This window comes from Pelecanus crispus, chromosome 4 (genome assembly GCF_030463565.1).
Source record: "Pelecanus crispus isolate bPelCri1 chromosome 4, bPelCri1.pri, whole genome shotgun sequence".
NCBI lineage: Eukaryota > Metazoa > Chordata > Aves > Pelecaniformes > Pelecanidae > Pelecanus > Pelecanus crispus.
In genome coordinates, this window is record NC_134646.1 from 80,786,429 (window position 1) to 80,800,299 (window position 13,871).

The 13,871-nt window shown below is 41.3% G+C and overlaps 1 protein-coding gene across 1 annotated transcript in view; it reads left to right on the forward strand.

Annotated features, from left to right (window-relative positions):
- Positions 1-820: 820 nt before the first annotated feature.
- The window catches only part of KDM3A (lysine demethylase 3A), a 32,308-nt gene continuing 19,257 nt past the window's right edge, over positions 821-13,871 (forward strand). The window contains exons 1-8 of the mRNA XM_009479743.2: positions 821-1,008; positions 3,619-3,774; positions 5,996-6,106; positions 7,743-7,845; positions 8,825-8,949; positions 9,447-9,519; positions 9,604-9,692; positions 11,901-12,052. Of these exons, the coding sequence (XP_009478018.1) occupies positions 835-1,008; positions 3,619-3,774; positions 5,996-6,106; positions 7,743-7,845; positions 8,825-8,949; positions 9,447-9,519; positions 9,604-9,692; positions 11,901-12,052 (983 nt within the window). The 5' untranslated portion in view covers positions 821-834. The remainder of the gene's footprint in view (positions 1,009-3,618; positions 3,775-5,995; positions 6,107-7,742; positions 7,846-8,824; positions 8,950-9,446; positions 9,520-9,603; positions 9,693-11,900; positions 12,053-13,871) is intronic.

Sequence of the window (13,871 nt, forward strand, 5' to 3'; positions counted from 1 at the left end):
ACCGCCCCTCCAGGCCAATCGCAGCGGGAGGCTTGCCGCGAGCCCCGCCCCGCCGGCGCGGCGGAGCCAATGGGAGCGAGGGACGGAGCGGCGGGGGCCGGCCGCGGGCCGGGGCGGGGGGCGGGCGCGCGGGTGAGGGGGTGTGTGCGCGAGCGCGGGGCCGAGGAGCAGCGCTGGCCGCGGCGGCTGCGGAGGGGGAGCGCCGCCTTCGCGGAGCCCGCTGCCCGGGCGCCGGGGGACCGCGGGGTGCGCCGGGTGGGGACCGGCGGCAGGGGCCGGGGCGGGGAAAGCAGGTGAGGGCAGGGGCGATGCCGGAGGGCTGTCTGGGCGGGGAGGAGGGGGTGTTGGTGAGGCGGAGCGGGCGTCCGGAAGGAGCTTGGCCCGGTCGCTGGCTTCCCTGCCTCCCTTTCGGCTGCCGCCCCCCGCTTCGGCTCCTGGGAGGGAGGGAACAAAGAGGCCGCGGGGGCAGGGTGGCGGCCGGCCGGGCTGGAAGCAGCTCGGAGCTGCGCTGCAGCAGCTTCTGGTATTTCCTTCCACCCGCCCCCACCGAGGCAATGATTAACAAGACCGTGGGCAAAGGAGCATCCTGCGGGTGTCTGAGGGCTCGGCTTGAGCCGCTTGAAACGGGGCGGGGGCGGGGGGGGGGACGGGGAGGCCCCGCGGCTGCCGTGAGGAAGGGCGGGCGGGGGGCGAGCCCGCCGGCAGGGCTCTTGGCGCGGCCTGCCAGCTGACCGACGCGTCGGTTTTGTTTTGGTTTTGTTTTGTTTTTTTTTTTTTTTTTTTTCTCTCTTCCTTCCGTCGGTTTCCTCCCTGGAGGCCTCCCGATGAGTTAAAATGGTGCTGAGGCTCGAGGGGAGCTGGTCGCTGCTCGTGGGGAAGAGGTTCCTCAGCCTGTCGGAGGAAGACGACAGTCGGTCGTGGGACATCAATCGCGTCTCGGAATGGCCCTGGAAGTCGGGCAGGATCCGAGCGGTTTCACACACAGACATATCCAAACAAGACCTCAAGGTAACCGGGAATTTTCAAAGAGACCTTCTAAAACGAGAGTGCTTACCCTGTGACCTGGAAACTTCACGTGCGTGCGTGTGTGTATATATATACACGCACGTGCTGTTGTTGGTGGAGAGAGGTTGTCTTGGTCAACTTGCCTGCTTATCGTGCTTGAAAACATGTGCATCTCTGGCTAAAGCCCCCAATGTGGTTGTACTAATGCCAGCAATTACCTCAAACTAAGATGAATGCGCTTTCTTCCACCAGCATTTTGAAAACTTGAGGTTTTTATTGCACCCGCTCTGCCTAGGTCTTATTTCTGCGTATTTCCTAAATGTAATTTAAGACCTTGTGAGTTGTGAACAGGTTTTTTTTTTTTCCCCGAGCTTGCAGTTACTTATGAAACGGAAACGCTCTTGTGTTGATGGGATTGGTGACTTTTCTTTGTTGCTCTTTGAAATAGCTGGTAATGAACAAGTACCAATACTGTCTTAAAAGACATACCAAATTCATGTATGTTGTTGGAGGTTTCTCGGACTCTTCTTGCATGGTGGACACTTCTTAATAATGATTACCGACAGGATTTTCCAGCACGCGATCAATTACTGCAAGCTTAACTGTGTATTTTGGGTGGAAGTCAAGTGACTTTCACAGTTTGACTGTGAAGCTCTTAAGGGGCTCTTTGGCAACAGTAGTCAGTAAAACTATTCAACCATGTCTGGGCAATTACTATAGTATACAAAGTACTCGCTAAGGTCAAAATTCCATTATAGTAACGGCATCCTGTTACATGGTCCTCTTATTTGTTTGTACGAGGGACTTTGGTGGCAGGCTGTTCTATGACAGCAAGAAGAGTACTGTCTTTCAATTAAAATTGTTCCCTTGCCGTTTTTTTCTTTAACGGGAAGAACTTTGTGACCTCTGACTAACTGAAGAAGCACCTGCTCCTTGTCAAACAAGAAGAAATCCTGTGTGTTTCTAATTCTTTTTTGAAAGTGTAGACTTTTTAATGAAGAGTCCTGAGTTGTTAGAGGCCCAGCTTCTTCTTGTGGGTCTGCGGCAGGGGTGGAGTTTTCGCCATCTTTGGCCGGTGGGGCTGTGCCCATGCTGTACTTGGAGCAAGGAAGAGGATGTTGCTGCTGCAGAAAACTCTTCTTAAGGACCTTCTCTGGGATTTAAAAGGACAAGGAGCAGGTGGCTGCTGGCGACTTTACTGTGAGCCTTGCAACTGGTTACGGTTCTGCCAGAAGCGATTGACTTAATGCATTCTCCAGTGAAAGTGTTAAAGAAGTTGCAAAGTAGACAATTGAGGCGTAGAGAGCTTTTGTACCGAAACACATGCCATCTCCTTTCCTCTCGCAGCTCTGTGGAAGAGTAATGTATAGTTAGACCTGAAATAGTAATGGATTGAGGGGGAGGGGAAGTCTCTGAAGGAGTTAGAAATGTTTAATCTTTTTGCATAGTGTTGGGAGCAAGCTACAGAATGGAAGGACTGTCAACTACTTTTGAAAGTACTTTCTCAACTGTATGTTCCTGTTTGTGCAGTGTTGATACTGTAGACAAAACAAGCCATTCTGGTTCTGGTACTTGTGTTATTTGCTTATCTCTTTCATTGTTTCCGTGAACTTCAAAATCACTAAATTAATTTCTGCACCCATTAGTTTTACAGCTACTGTCTGTGGTAGTGCTGTTTTGTGTGCATGCTTTTACTTGCCTTTCCCCTTAGAGGGAAGCTAAACACAAGGGAATGTTTCGAAGATTCACTCAACTGAGGTTTCTCTGCTGTTAGAGTAAATTAGTTAGATGTATTTAGACTGGATCATTATATCTTATGGGAAGAGGGAGTGATTTTTCTGAGAGTAGTGTTTTCTACTAAGACATTCCAATTCCTGTATTCAGGCAAAGTTGTATTTGTGGTCTTTCCCAAGCCTTTGTTGATCTCCCTGTGTTGCCTACGAAAGAAGGGTAATGCCATTCCAAAGAAATTGGTCAAGCCACCATGTTTTTGCCATGAAGTGGCAACTGCTTTCCTCTTGAAAAGTTTGTATAGAAGCTTCAGAGATTCGTAAAGATGAATACCAGTTAAAAGGGGCAGCAAGTGACCTTCTTCACATTATATAATTTGATCACCTTTACTGGTGTACTGTCATTTGTGCTTTCAATAAATTAACTAAAGTTATTCTTTGGGACTATTATTCTTAAAATATTTCTGGAAAAACAGCTTGTTTATTCAAGTACTCCAGAGTTTGTGGAAAATGCTTGTGCCACTACTGTGTACAGTCCTTTAAAGTTTCGGGGGGGATTTGCTGTGTTTTTTCCTGATTGTAAACACCAGCGGCAGAATTAACTGCCCTTGAGTGGCAGAGGACTTTCTGAGTTGTAGAGCTAAATAGGAATATTAATGTTTTATGCAACAGTAATGATGACAAACCAGATAATGTTGACTATCACTTATGAAATACTAGGTCAGCCTGGGATTGCTTGATTGTGTGACCGAAAGGCAATAATCATGTTTGCGTTATGAGTACTTTTAATGATTTTTTTTTCCTTTTGGAGGAAATTGGTGTGCGTTTATCCTTTTTCATGTTGTATGGTTAGTCAATCCTTCACTTTGTTTCCTTTCTGTAGATCTGTGTCGAATTTGATGATGAGTCATGGGAAAAAAGAAGATGGCTAGAAGTCTACAGCCATAAAATGAAAGCATTCCTGGTGGAGCAAAAGCTGGTACTGGCTGAAAGAAAATCTCATGCCACTTCTATGTCTCCTGTCCAGTGGCCTGCAATGGCAAGTATACGCTTGGCCTAACTCACTTTGGTTCTGCAGTTCCAAGGACAGTGTTGTTACAAGTGTGAATTTCTCAAGTACAGCTTCACTCGTGTACTCTTATGTGTCATCTGAAGGGAGACTAAATCTCTTTGTACAGCTAGAGCTAGGCAGAGCTTGTAAGCATTTGAAGTTGGTATGTTGTGCCTGGAGATACCGGAATGTATTTTTATGACTTTGATTCCCTCCCAAACCACTGTTCTGTACAATGTTAATTCCTTCTCCCTCTAGTCTCATGTTTCTTCCTTCTTTCACAGAATTGCAGTTAAGAATAGAGAGGAAAAGGGTAAATAATAGGTTTCTAAGCATAGCCTGTATTTTTATCTTAAATTCTTGTTTTCTCTACCTCAAGTACTGTTAATTCTTTGGTGACTCTTGATCCGAGACTAAAATAATTTGAATGACTCTGATGTGATGACTGCCTGGCACAGATGATTTGTGAGATTTGGATTTTGTGCATGTAAAAACCTGAGCTACACTGTACAAGCCAGGGAACTAAGCTTTCTGCAACTGCCATGCATGGCTGGCTAGGCAAATTAGCCAGTAGAGGTGAACAGGGAACATTTCTTAATGTATTCAGCCAGTATAGTTTTACTTGACTACTCTGGATATTGCTACTCATAAAAGTAGTTGCGAAATAAATGGAGATGTAAACTTGCTGTACATTAATTATGCTGAAGTTGTAGTCCATGTTTTAAGAGTATTAACTTCGCTAGGTATAAAGTATGCAGTGTAATTCATATTGCTACATTTTAGCTGAGCTTTTTTTTCTTAAGCGAAGCTAATCTAAGTGGATATTTATTGGAAGTAGGGCCAAATAGGATGGGAGAAGTAGTGGAAAGATGAATCCTTAATTTTTTTTCCTGACCTGTGCATTAATGTCAGCAGTTCTACTAGTAGATTTTGCTGATAAAATGTTCTGAAAACCTGCTTATTTAAACTTAGCTGTTGTCCCTTTCCAAGTGTCTGAACAGTTCTTACTGGATACTTGTCTTCAATTTATGCATAAGGTTTTCCTCACGATGTGTTTGACGTGTCAGTTCATGCAGTGTACATGTTCCAAAGCTCATTTAGCAGAGGAATTATGTAGGATAAAGTAAAGCACAATAGTGGAGCTTGCCTTCACAAAAAAGACTTTTTCCTCCCTCTACCACCACAGAAGGCAGGAAAGAAGGGGTCACAAAAGAGGTGTGTGATTAATTTTGTTAAATCTTGATAACAACTTCTTGATTCAAGTATACAGGAGAGTGTGTTTCTGACAAACGGAGTAGTTTTGCAGAACTCTTGTAATGTCTGGTCACTCCTGGAGACTCTTGTTCCTCTTATGGTGATACTGCCCCTTTGCCAATGCTGCCCTAACTGAACTGAAAACAGCAAAGAGGAAGAAAGTCTTTGTTTGCTTGCTCAGTCCTTTGGAAACCCAAACACGTGTTCTATCGGAATTATTTTCCTTTTTTCTTTTAAATGGGGCGCAAATGTACCTCTTGCATAGGGGGGAGTTATTCTGGCCACTTCTGATGTTCCAGGCTCCTGATGCCTACCCGCTCAGTCCTGTTACTGCAGGACTAGACAAAATTTAACCTTGAATGTATTAGGAAGAGTTCAGAAGCTTTTAAAGGAAATTTTTGTTTCTTGTCTGTTCTTAAAGCCTTTGGTATACCTGAACACAACTTCATTGTTGTACTGCAGTGGTATAACAACTATGAGGCTACCCGAGTTGTCGTACATGCCTGAACTAAGGCTTCAGTATGCTCTCAATGTTGCATGAGCTTTGGGAACTTTAATGTAAGCCATGCAGTAGGTCTTCATTGATTTGCTAGTTATTCCCACAATCTACGATAAGGAGGGTTTTTCATTAACATATCCACAATTAGAACTCATTAGTATTAGTAAAATCTTCATGTTGAGATGAATGATTAATGATTGTTAATGACAGCCACCTGAACTGATTTCCTAACTCATTCTAATAAATGAAATTAGCTTCAAGTATAGTCCAGTGACTCCCTTTATTAGGCATGTATTAGAAGTTTTATTAGAAACTTGCTTTGTTTCAAGAGTTGCGCGTAGATGTGGTATTTTAACAGAGAAATAGATGCAAAACTAAAATAACTTTTTAAATGCAAATGAGGAATGATGACATCATCTTACTCTGTTTCTGAGAAAATGTTTATCACTTTTCTAGACTTACAAATCCCTAGTGGACAAAGCTGGTTTGGGATCAATGGTTTCAGTACGCTATCTCGGTGAAGAGAGATGTGTTTTTCTTTCTAAAGACCTTTTGACACCCATTCAGGTAACCTTGTATGGCATTATAAAGATGGAAGATAAATCTTTTATCTTGGTATTTAAGATATGTCAAGTTAATATAATCTAAATGTAAACTTTAGATGGGTAAAAACTTGGAGTAGGTGTTTACTGCCATAACTCATAAATAATCAGTTCTGAATGTAATGTGTCTGATTCAAAGCCTTCTGAAGCTGATCCAGGGTATGGTCACTTGAGAGCTGGATGAGGGAGTGTGCTAGGACAGTTATTCAGCTCAGGTGACAGCAGTTGAGTCATGTTGATGGTGGGGATAATCTGGAATAGCTTCCCTTTGTTCTTGTGAACACAACTGTCATTGCTATGAAAGGAGTTGCAGGGATGTCTGGAATAAATCTTGCTATTTAATACAAACAGATCACTTTAAACCTAACCAAATGTGGAACTGGGCAGGATGTAAATGGTTGAATTATAGTCTCTTTATTGAGCATCAAGAGGAAAGCCTGTTAGTGAAAATGACAGAGAGACAGGTTGAAACAATTGCCCTGTGTGACTGACTGGTCAGGCATTTTGAGGAATAGTATCTGCTACTGATAAAGAATTTAACCTTTTCAGAAAACTACTCTCAAGACCTATAAGCAGTCTGAATAAAACTTGTAATAGATGTCACATGTTGAGACTGCTAGTAGTGCCATCATGGTCTACTTTGACTTGTTAACAGTCAGCAAATAGACAAGTCATTTTGAAAAACTGACAAAAACACTTAAAGCTAAATTTGAGTTTTAGATTGTCTTGTCTGTGTCGGCTCAAAAACAGAGTAAAGTTTTCTTTATGTAGAAGCCTTATCTCGGTACTGCAATGGAGAAGATTGCTTTTCTGGCATCTAGTTTCTTGACTCCTAGCTCTTGAGCCTTCTGCTTCTTACAAACACCAGAGCAGTGCTTGGGATTTAAAAGAAAAAAATCCTCTTTTAATGGCAGTCTGAGCCATTGTTGAAAACTTGCTCTAAACTTTCCATTTCAGAATCAATTCTAAATGTTGTCAAGCAACTTGTTTTAGATAACAATAGAAAGGAAAAAAAACCCTACAATATAAGTATGTGGTGCTGAAGAGTTATGAATGATTTAGATGTAGCTGACTCTGTCTTATACAAACATTTTATAATGGTGTCTTGAGAGGGACTGGATGCTGGCATTATTATCATAAATAGGAACATAAAACTTAAAATATTTGCATTTACATCTGCCCAGGACTGCTTATAAGTTGCTGCTTCTGAGAACTTAAAATCCTAAATTAAAAAATGGATGGTTCCATTAAACTTAATGCTTATTTGCAATGTAGTAGAACAAAGCCAGATTGTTTTCAGAACAGTGTTAAAGTGGACCTGGAGAGAACAGAATAGAATATTGCAGTTGGAAGGGACCTACAATAATCATCTAGTCCAGATTGCTCACTTCAGTCTGCCTTGCTGATGGTCATTCCAGATTAGTGGTAAGGAAATGATATCTGCCTCAAGAAATACAATATCCTAGGAGCTGAAGGAATAGAGAGTGATGAGAAGCTGTTAGATTTGTATGAATTGCTGCTATTGTGTTTCTAAATATTAATGTCTCTTTGTTTATCAAAAGCATTATACTTGATACCAATTTTTTTTTGGTCCTACATAGGATGTGGACAGTTCCAGGCTTCCTCTGAAAGATGATCAAAATGTTAATGAAGAAATTCAGGCTTTGGTTAAGAAACACCTAGATGAAACACGTTTGGTACAAGGTACAAGCATATTCTCTAGCAGAAAACTTGTGATAAATACTCGAGTCAAAAGGGAAATCTTTGCAGTGATGGTGCAAATTACAGTAATCTGTTTTAGAGAGAAAAACTTTTTTAAAAATACTGATTCCACTTTCGCAGCAGTGAATGCAAAATGTGAAGGATTATAGAGATTTAAGTTTCAAGTATTTCCTTTGTAAGAGTGAGTAGATAATTCAGGCACATATAGATGGCCTAGCACTTTTGAAAGGTATCAAATTTGTAGCAGTTCTCACTGAAATTATTGGAAGTTGCTTATTGTTTCAAGTTGCTTGGTGGTTTTTTTTCAGTCTGCTGCTTGTTTATAAAAACTGCCAAAGTTTTATATAGAGACTACTTTCTGAGTCAAGGTAAAATTGTTATTTTTATAGTTGCCAGCTTCAAATTCTTAATTACTGGGTTCATACAAGTGTATTTGTAGTCATATGCTTGCATAGGCAAGAAATGCCTTGCTTTTATGCAAAGGTAAATATTGCAATTTAGAGTTGTCATTTCCAATACTGTAGAGAGGAAAATTTCACATCTAATCATTGAACCTCCATTTCTCTGTCCACTGATCTGCCTCACTGTCTGAAATCTGGAGGTCAGTCTGGCCTCTGGCTGCATATCTCAGCCTCCAGAAAACTTCATTGAACTTAATTGGTTTAGTGGTGGACTTGGCAATGTTGGGTTAATGGTTGGACTGGATGATCTTAAAGGTCTTTTCCAACCTAACCGATTCTATGATTCTATTCCAGGAAGGAGGTAGCTGGAACATAGTTTTATCATGCTTTTTTTCCTCTCCCTCAGCTATGTGGAAGTTGTCTCAAGGTTCTCAGTTTGTTTTGCTTCCTTGCATCTTGCATGCAGTACTGTTGGTAAATTCATGTTGGTAACTGTGATGATCTTCGTGCTCCCTTTTTCTTAAACTCCCTTTTCCTGTAATTTTTTTTCAATTTTTAAGGTGGAAAAAATATAATTGGTTCAAAAATTAGAATTTATAGCCTGGATCCATCTACTCAGTGGTTCACAGCAGTTGTTGTCAATGGTAATCCAGCTACAAGAACTCTAGAAGTCAACTGTCAGGAGGTAAGCAACTGTCAGTTGCTGTGGGTTTACAGAGATGGGGAATGGGTGAGAACTTGTATTTACATCCCCACCAACACCATTTTTAATTCTGCCCTTACTGTAATAAGCTAAAAAAAATGGGGATCAGTGTAGTGCAAAATAATCTATTACCCCAAAGTGTTTCTGTGTGCTGCTGGTAGAATTATCAAATAACAAATGGCCTTCTACACAAAATGAGGGACACCTGGAATTTTTACTTGAAGTGAGGCAAACATATGATCCTGGTTTCTTTGCTTTCTATGCTGTGTAGACAGTGCTCTGAAGCACCAGTTTATATGTGTGTTTTTGTGTAGAGACACTGTCACAACAATACATTGTTAAATTCAGCTTGGTGTTCAAAGAACCTAGAAGTTAAGGGTCTAAGCTTAGTCTGTACCACAACATCTAAGATAAATACATTCAAACAGTAACTGTCACCTCTCTAAATGGCTGCTTCTGTGTTTTTGTTCCTTTCCAAGATTCCAGCTTTAAAAACTCTTGATCCAGAATTAATTCACGTTGAAATCATATATGACAACAATGGAAAATGTGGTAAGACCTGCTATTGTTTGTCCTTCGAACACTAAGTAGCATATTTGTAATAAATAGACTAATCTTGATCACCTTCTCTTCCAGATAAATCTAAAAGAATTGGGGGCGTGAAAAGGAAGTCATCTGAGAATAGTGGAAGCGTTGATGCTAAACACACAAAATCTTCTCCAGAGGTAATGTCTTACTATGTTATATATGACTTATGTAATGGTTATGTCATTTCTCAGAACAGTCTTAAATAAAGATTAGATAGGAAAATGGAATAATAAATATAATCCCTGGGAGGGTGTGTTCTTTGAAACTTGTCTAGGCATGGGTGAAAACGTCTTGCCTTGTGATAACTGGAGAAAAACTTACTGAGCCTTGAAGATTTTTTTTTTTACTGTGCTTTTTGCCCCCTCCTGCTGCTTAGGAGTTAGCCTGCCTGGTCATGTATTCTCTAGCAGGAGAAAACACAAAGCAGTTCTCAAGTTTATAACCTTTGCTTTTCATGTTCTTTCTTTAACTATTTTGTACATAAACCCCAAACCTTCAGCTACACTTGTGTCCTTTAAGGATTCAAGCTATGCAAGCAGCAGTCTAGAATAATGTTGTTTCAGTACAAAAAGGGAATCTGACCACTTTTCTAGCACTTCCATGTCTACATTTATTTCTTTTGAGAGTGACCTGCCAAGTAGCACTGAGATCTAAGAAAACCGTCTCAAAGGTCAAAAGACGATCTGTGTAACTTAAGTATAGAAATGCAAATGAAAAACAATGGCTTGGCTGAAGAACAGTACTTCAAACTTGCCCTATAATTTTGCCCCAGTGTTTCAGACCAAAAATTGCATTTTAGGCAGGAGTAGCCTTCTGGAAGCTGTGGAGTGGTGGTGGAGTGGGAGGGTTGGGTTTTGTTTCGTTTTTTTGGCTTCGTGTTCTTGGCTTCTGTGCGGTCAGTCCTGCACCGAGTCAACTGTGTAGATCTGGCTGATGACTGGATATCATTATCAACAATCTTTAATGGCTTCACAAAGATACAGCATGAGGTAGCAAGTACAGGATGAGACTCCTCAATGAAAAGAGTGATCTATCTTGTATTTACTGCTGAGGAAGAGCATGTAGCAAATCAGCATGAAGTAGCTAGTGCATTGCAGTCGTACTCTGCTTATGTTGTTTCTATAGCTCGTGCTTTAGTACCTTTAGCATCCTTCAGGTGGTCAGTCTGCCAGTCTTTGGCTTCCTGCGTATTCAGCCATTGAGCAGCCTGCTTGATACACGCAAAGCTGGTCTTCATGTCATATTCCAAATCTCCTGCAGAAGAGTTACTGTGATCTGAATTCATAGCTTGTTTCATCATGGTTTTTCCTTAACGTAGCGAAGTTAGTTACTTCTAATTTTCTAATCTGCCTTCCTTCAAAGGACTGGATCCTTTATTGCTTTTGTACTCTCTGGGAAATGTCTCGCAACCATTTTCTCAAAATGGTTACAAGTGAGTGTACGTTCTAATAAGGAAAATAGAAGCTCTGTTTGTTTCTCTGATTTTGGTGGATGTGAATATATGGGAGTGATAAGCTGAAGCTATATTTTTTTGTTTTACTTAGTATGTGATAGTACTCTGATTTCTAATATGGAGTTAATTAATTCCAGCATTATTTTGAGAGCTTGTCTTGATGCCTGACAGCTGTGTTACACCAAAGCAGAAAAGAAATATTTTTGGAGTTGATGGTAATGAGTCTGTAGTGTAACTTGCAGCAGTAAGCTGAGCATGTGGGAGTGGAAAATGGATGTTAGAGCTGAGGAAGGAGCCCCACAGAAAACTACTGTTTTCCAAGACACTTGTGAATTTGGTAGGCCTGTTGTATTCATGAAAGAATTGTAGATTTGTAAGGCTGGTGATTCAATCAGCACAGGATTTCTTTATTTAACACTTTCTAGAATCCTGGTACAAAGATTTTTCTCACTACAGGGAAGTTCACATCTAGATTTTTGGTAATATCAGACTAACTTCACAGTTTTAAATTTCTCTAAGATTTTCAGATGAACTCTAAAAGCTATTTCTGAATTCTGATTACTGCAATTATTTTAGAAAGATCATTGCACTGGCAGTTATGAAGAGCTGAGCTTTCTATCTTCCTTTCCACCTTCTTAATACACCTTCCTTCCCCCCAAAAAGTTTGTTAGTTGGTGGAAAACTAACATGAACAGTGTTTCATGGAACCTGTAAGGTTTAAAAGGACACTACTAAGATCTCTTCATCTTATGGACTGACTGAGGAATGATCTTCAACAAGCTTTATTAAACATGGTGGGAAGGACATTAATGTATCTTCCTTTTCAAGCTGAACCCTGCAAAGCAGTATTTATGTTATCCTGAATTTTCCTAACTTAAAATCTCCCTTACAGGTTTCTCCTGGTCAGGGACATGTGCAGTCTGTACCGACGGTGTTGGGTGAAGCATTGCTAGGCTGTACTCCTGCTAATAAAGACCAAAGGCATCAAGGCCTGCCCCTGCCAGCTAACTCACCACCCAATCTTGGTGCAGAAACTCCTCAGGGGTAAGGAATCAGTTTATGCTTATGCAGACTTTACCTCCAAAAATAACTCCAGTTCTTAGCAAAACAAACTTAGAAGTCATTTTAAAAAAAACTGTAGTAACTAGTCTTCTGTAATATTGGCATAGAAAAGCGTTAGACTTAATTGTCCTGGATACATAATGTGTTTGCTTATGCCATATTTCTTTTTTATAGAATCATAGAATGGTTTAGGTTGGAAGGGGCCTTTAAAGGTCATGTAGTCCAACCCCCTGCAATGACCAGGGACATCTTCAACTTGATCAGACTGCTCACAGCCCTGTCCAAACTGACCTTGAATGTTTCCAGGGATGGGGCATCTACCACCTCTCTGGCCAACCTGTGCCAGTGTTTCACCACCCTCATTGTAAAACATTTCTTCCTTATATCTAGCCTAAATCTACCCTCTTTTAGTTTAAAACCATTACCCCTTGTCCTATTGCAACAGGCCCTGCTAAAAAGTCTGTCCCCATCTTTCTTATAAGCCCCCTTTTAAGTATTGAAGGGCTGCAATAAGGTCTCCCCGCAGCCTTCTCTTCTCCAGGCTGAACAACCCCAACTCTCTCAGCCTGTCCTCGTAGGAGAGGTGCTCCAGCCCTCGTATCATTTTTGTGGCCCTCCTCTGGACCTACTCCAACAGGTCCATGTCCTTCTTGTGCTGAGGGCTCCAGAGCTGGATGCAGTCCTGCAGGTGAGGTCTCACCAGAGCGGAGGAGAGCGGCAGAATCCCCTCCCTCGACCTACTGGCCATGCTTCTTTTGATGCAGCCCAGGATTTGGTTGGCCTTCTGGGCTGTGAGCGCACATTGCTGACATTATCTTTGAGGTAGTTGCCCTTCAATGTCACAAGCCAATGTTACTGTTATATTGTACCCACCTGTGAACTGATCACTTATACACAGGTGTGGTGCCTATGTTTTGTCAAATGCATTCCTCCCCTGCCCCCAAGAAAAATGGAACACAGGCAGGCAGGTCTCCTGTACACTAGCTTCTTGAAGATCAAGTACAGGTCCTCAATTGTATTTGTTGAACACTAGTGGCTTTAAACTTCTTTGTTATGGGTAGGAGGCTGGAAAATGTCCAGCTGGGTGCAAAACCTTCCAGTACAGAGTTTCCCACTCCAAACTCTCCTTGAACAAATTTGAGCTGATACTGCATTTCCATTATAAATCTATCTGTAGAAGTCATGTTGTCAATGCACTTTTCAGTCAGATAACAGCTGTGGTAAGGGGAAAGGCAGTCAGGGGCCTGGGATGAAGGGTATGTTTTATTCAATTCTCTGACCATAGCAAGTATGGGAACTGTGTCGTACCACGTAACTGTTCTCGAGTATAATCACAGCTCCTTCCTAACTTGCATAATTTGAAGGTTAGCATAAGCATATTGTGCTTGTGCCCCCAGTTCTGTCACAAAAATCAACATGTATGGTAGAAATAGTGTGATGGGAAAACTCAAATTTTGTGTTTTAGCTTTAAAATAAGTGGTATAGGGTTTTTTCCACTTAGTTTTGTGTATTTATCTCACAAGATAAATGTGTAAAAGATGATGTTTTTTATCTGAGCTTTTTTTATGGGAGCAATTTTACTGCCTCCAATATAGACTTGTAGGGCCAGCCAGAAGTTCATTGAGTATTAGAATCTGTTTACACAGATATGCAAGTGAAATGCATTTGGTTATACAGCTGTTGCATGGAGAAAATGAGACAGTGACTGTTTAATTGTGAGATAAGGTAATGGAGTAGCTGCAGTATGTAAATTTGAATGTGCCTATATGTGTGTACAGCTTTATCATTCTGTCCAACTCTA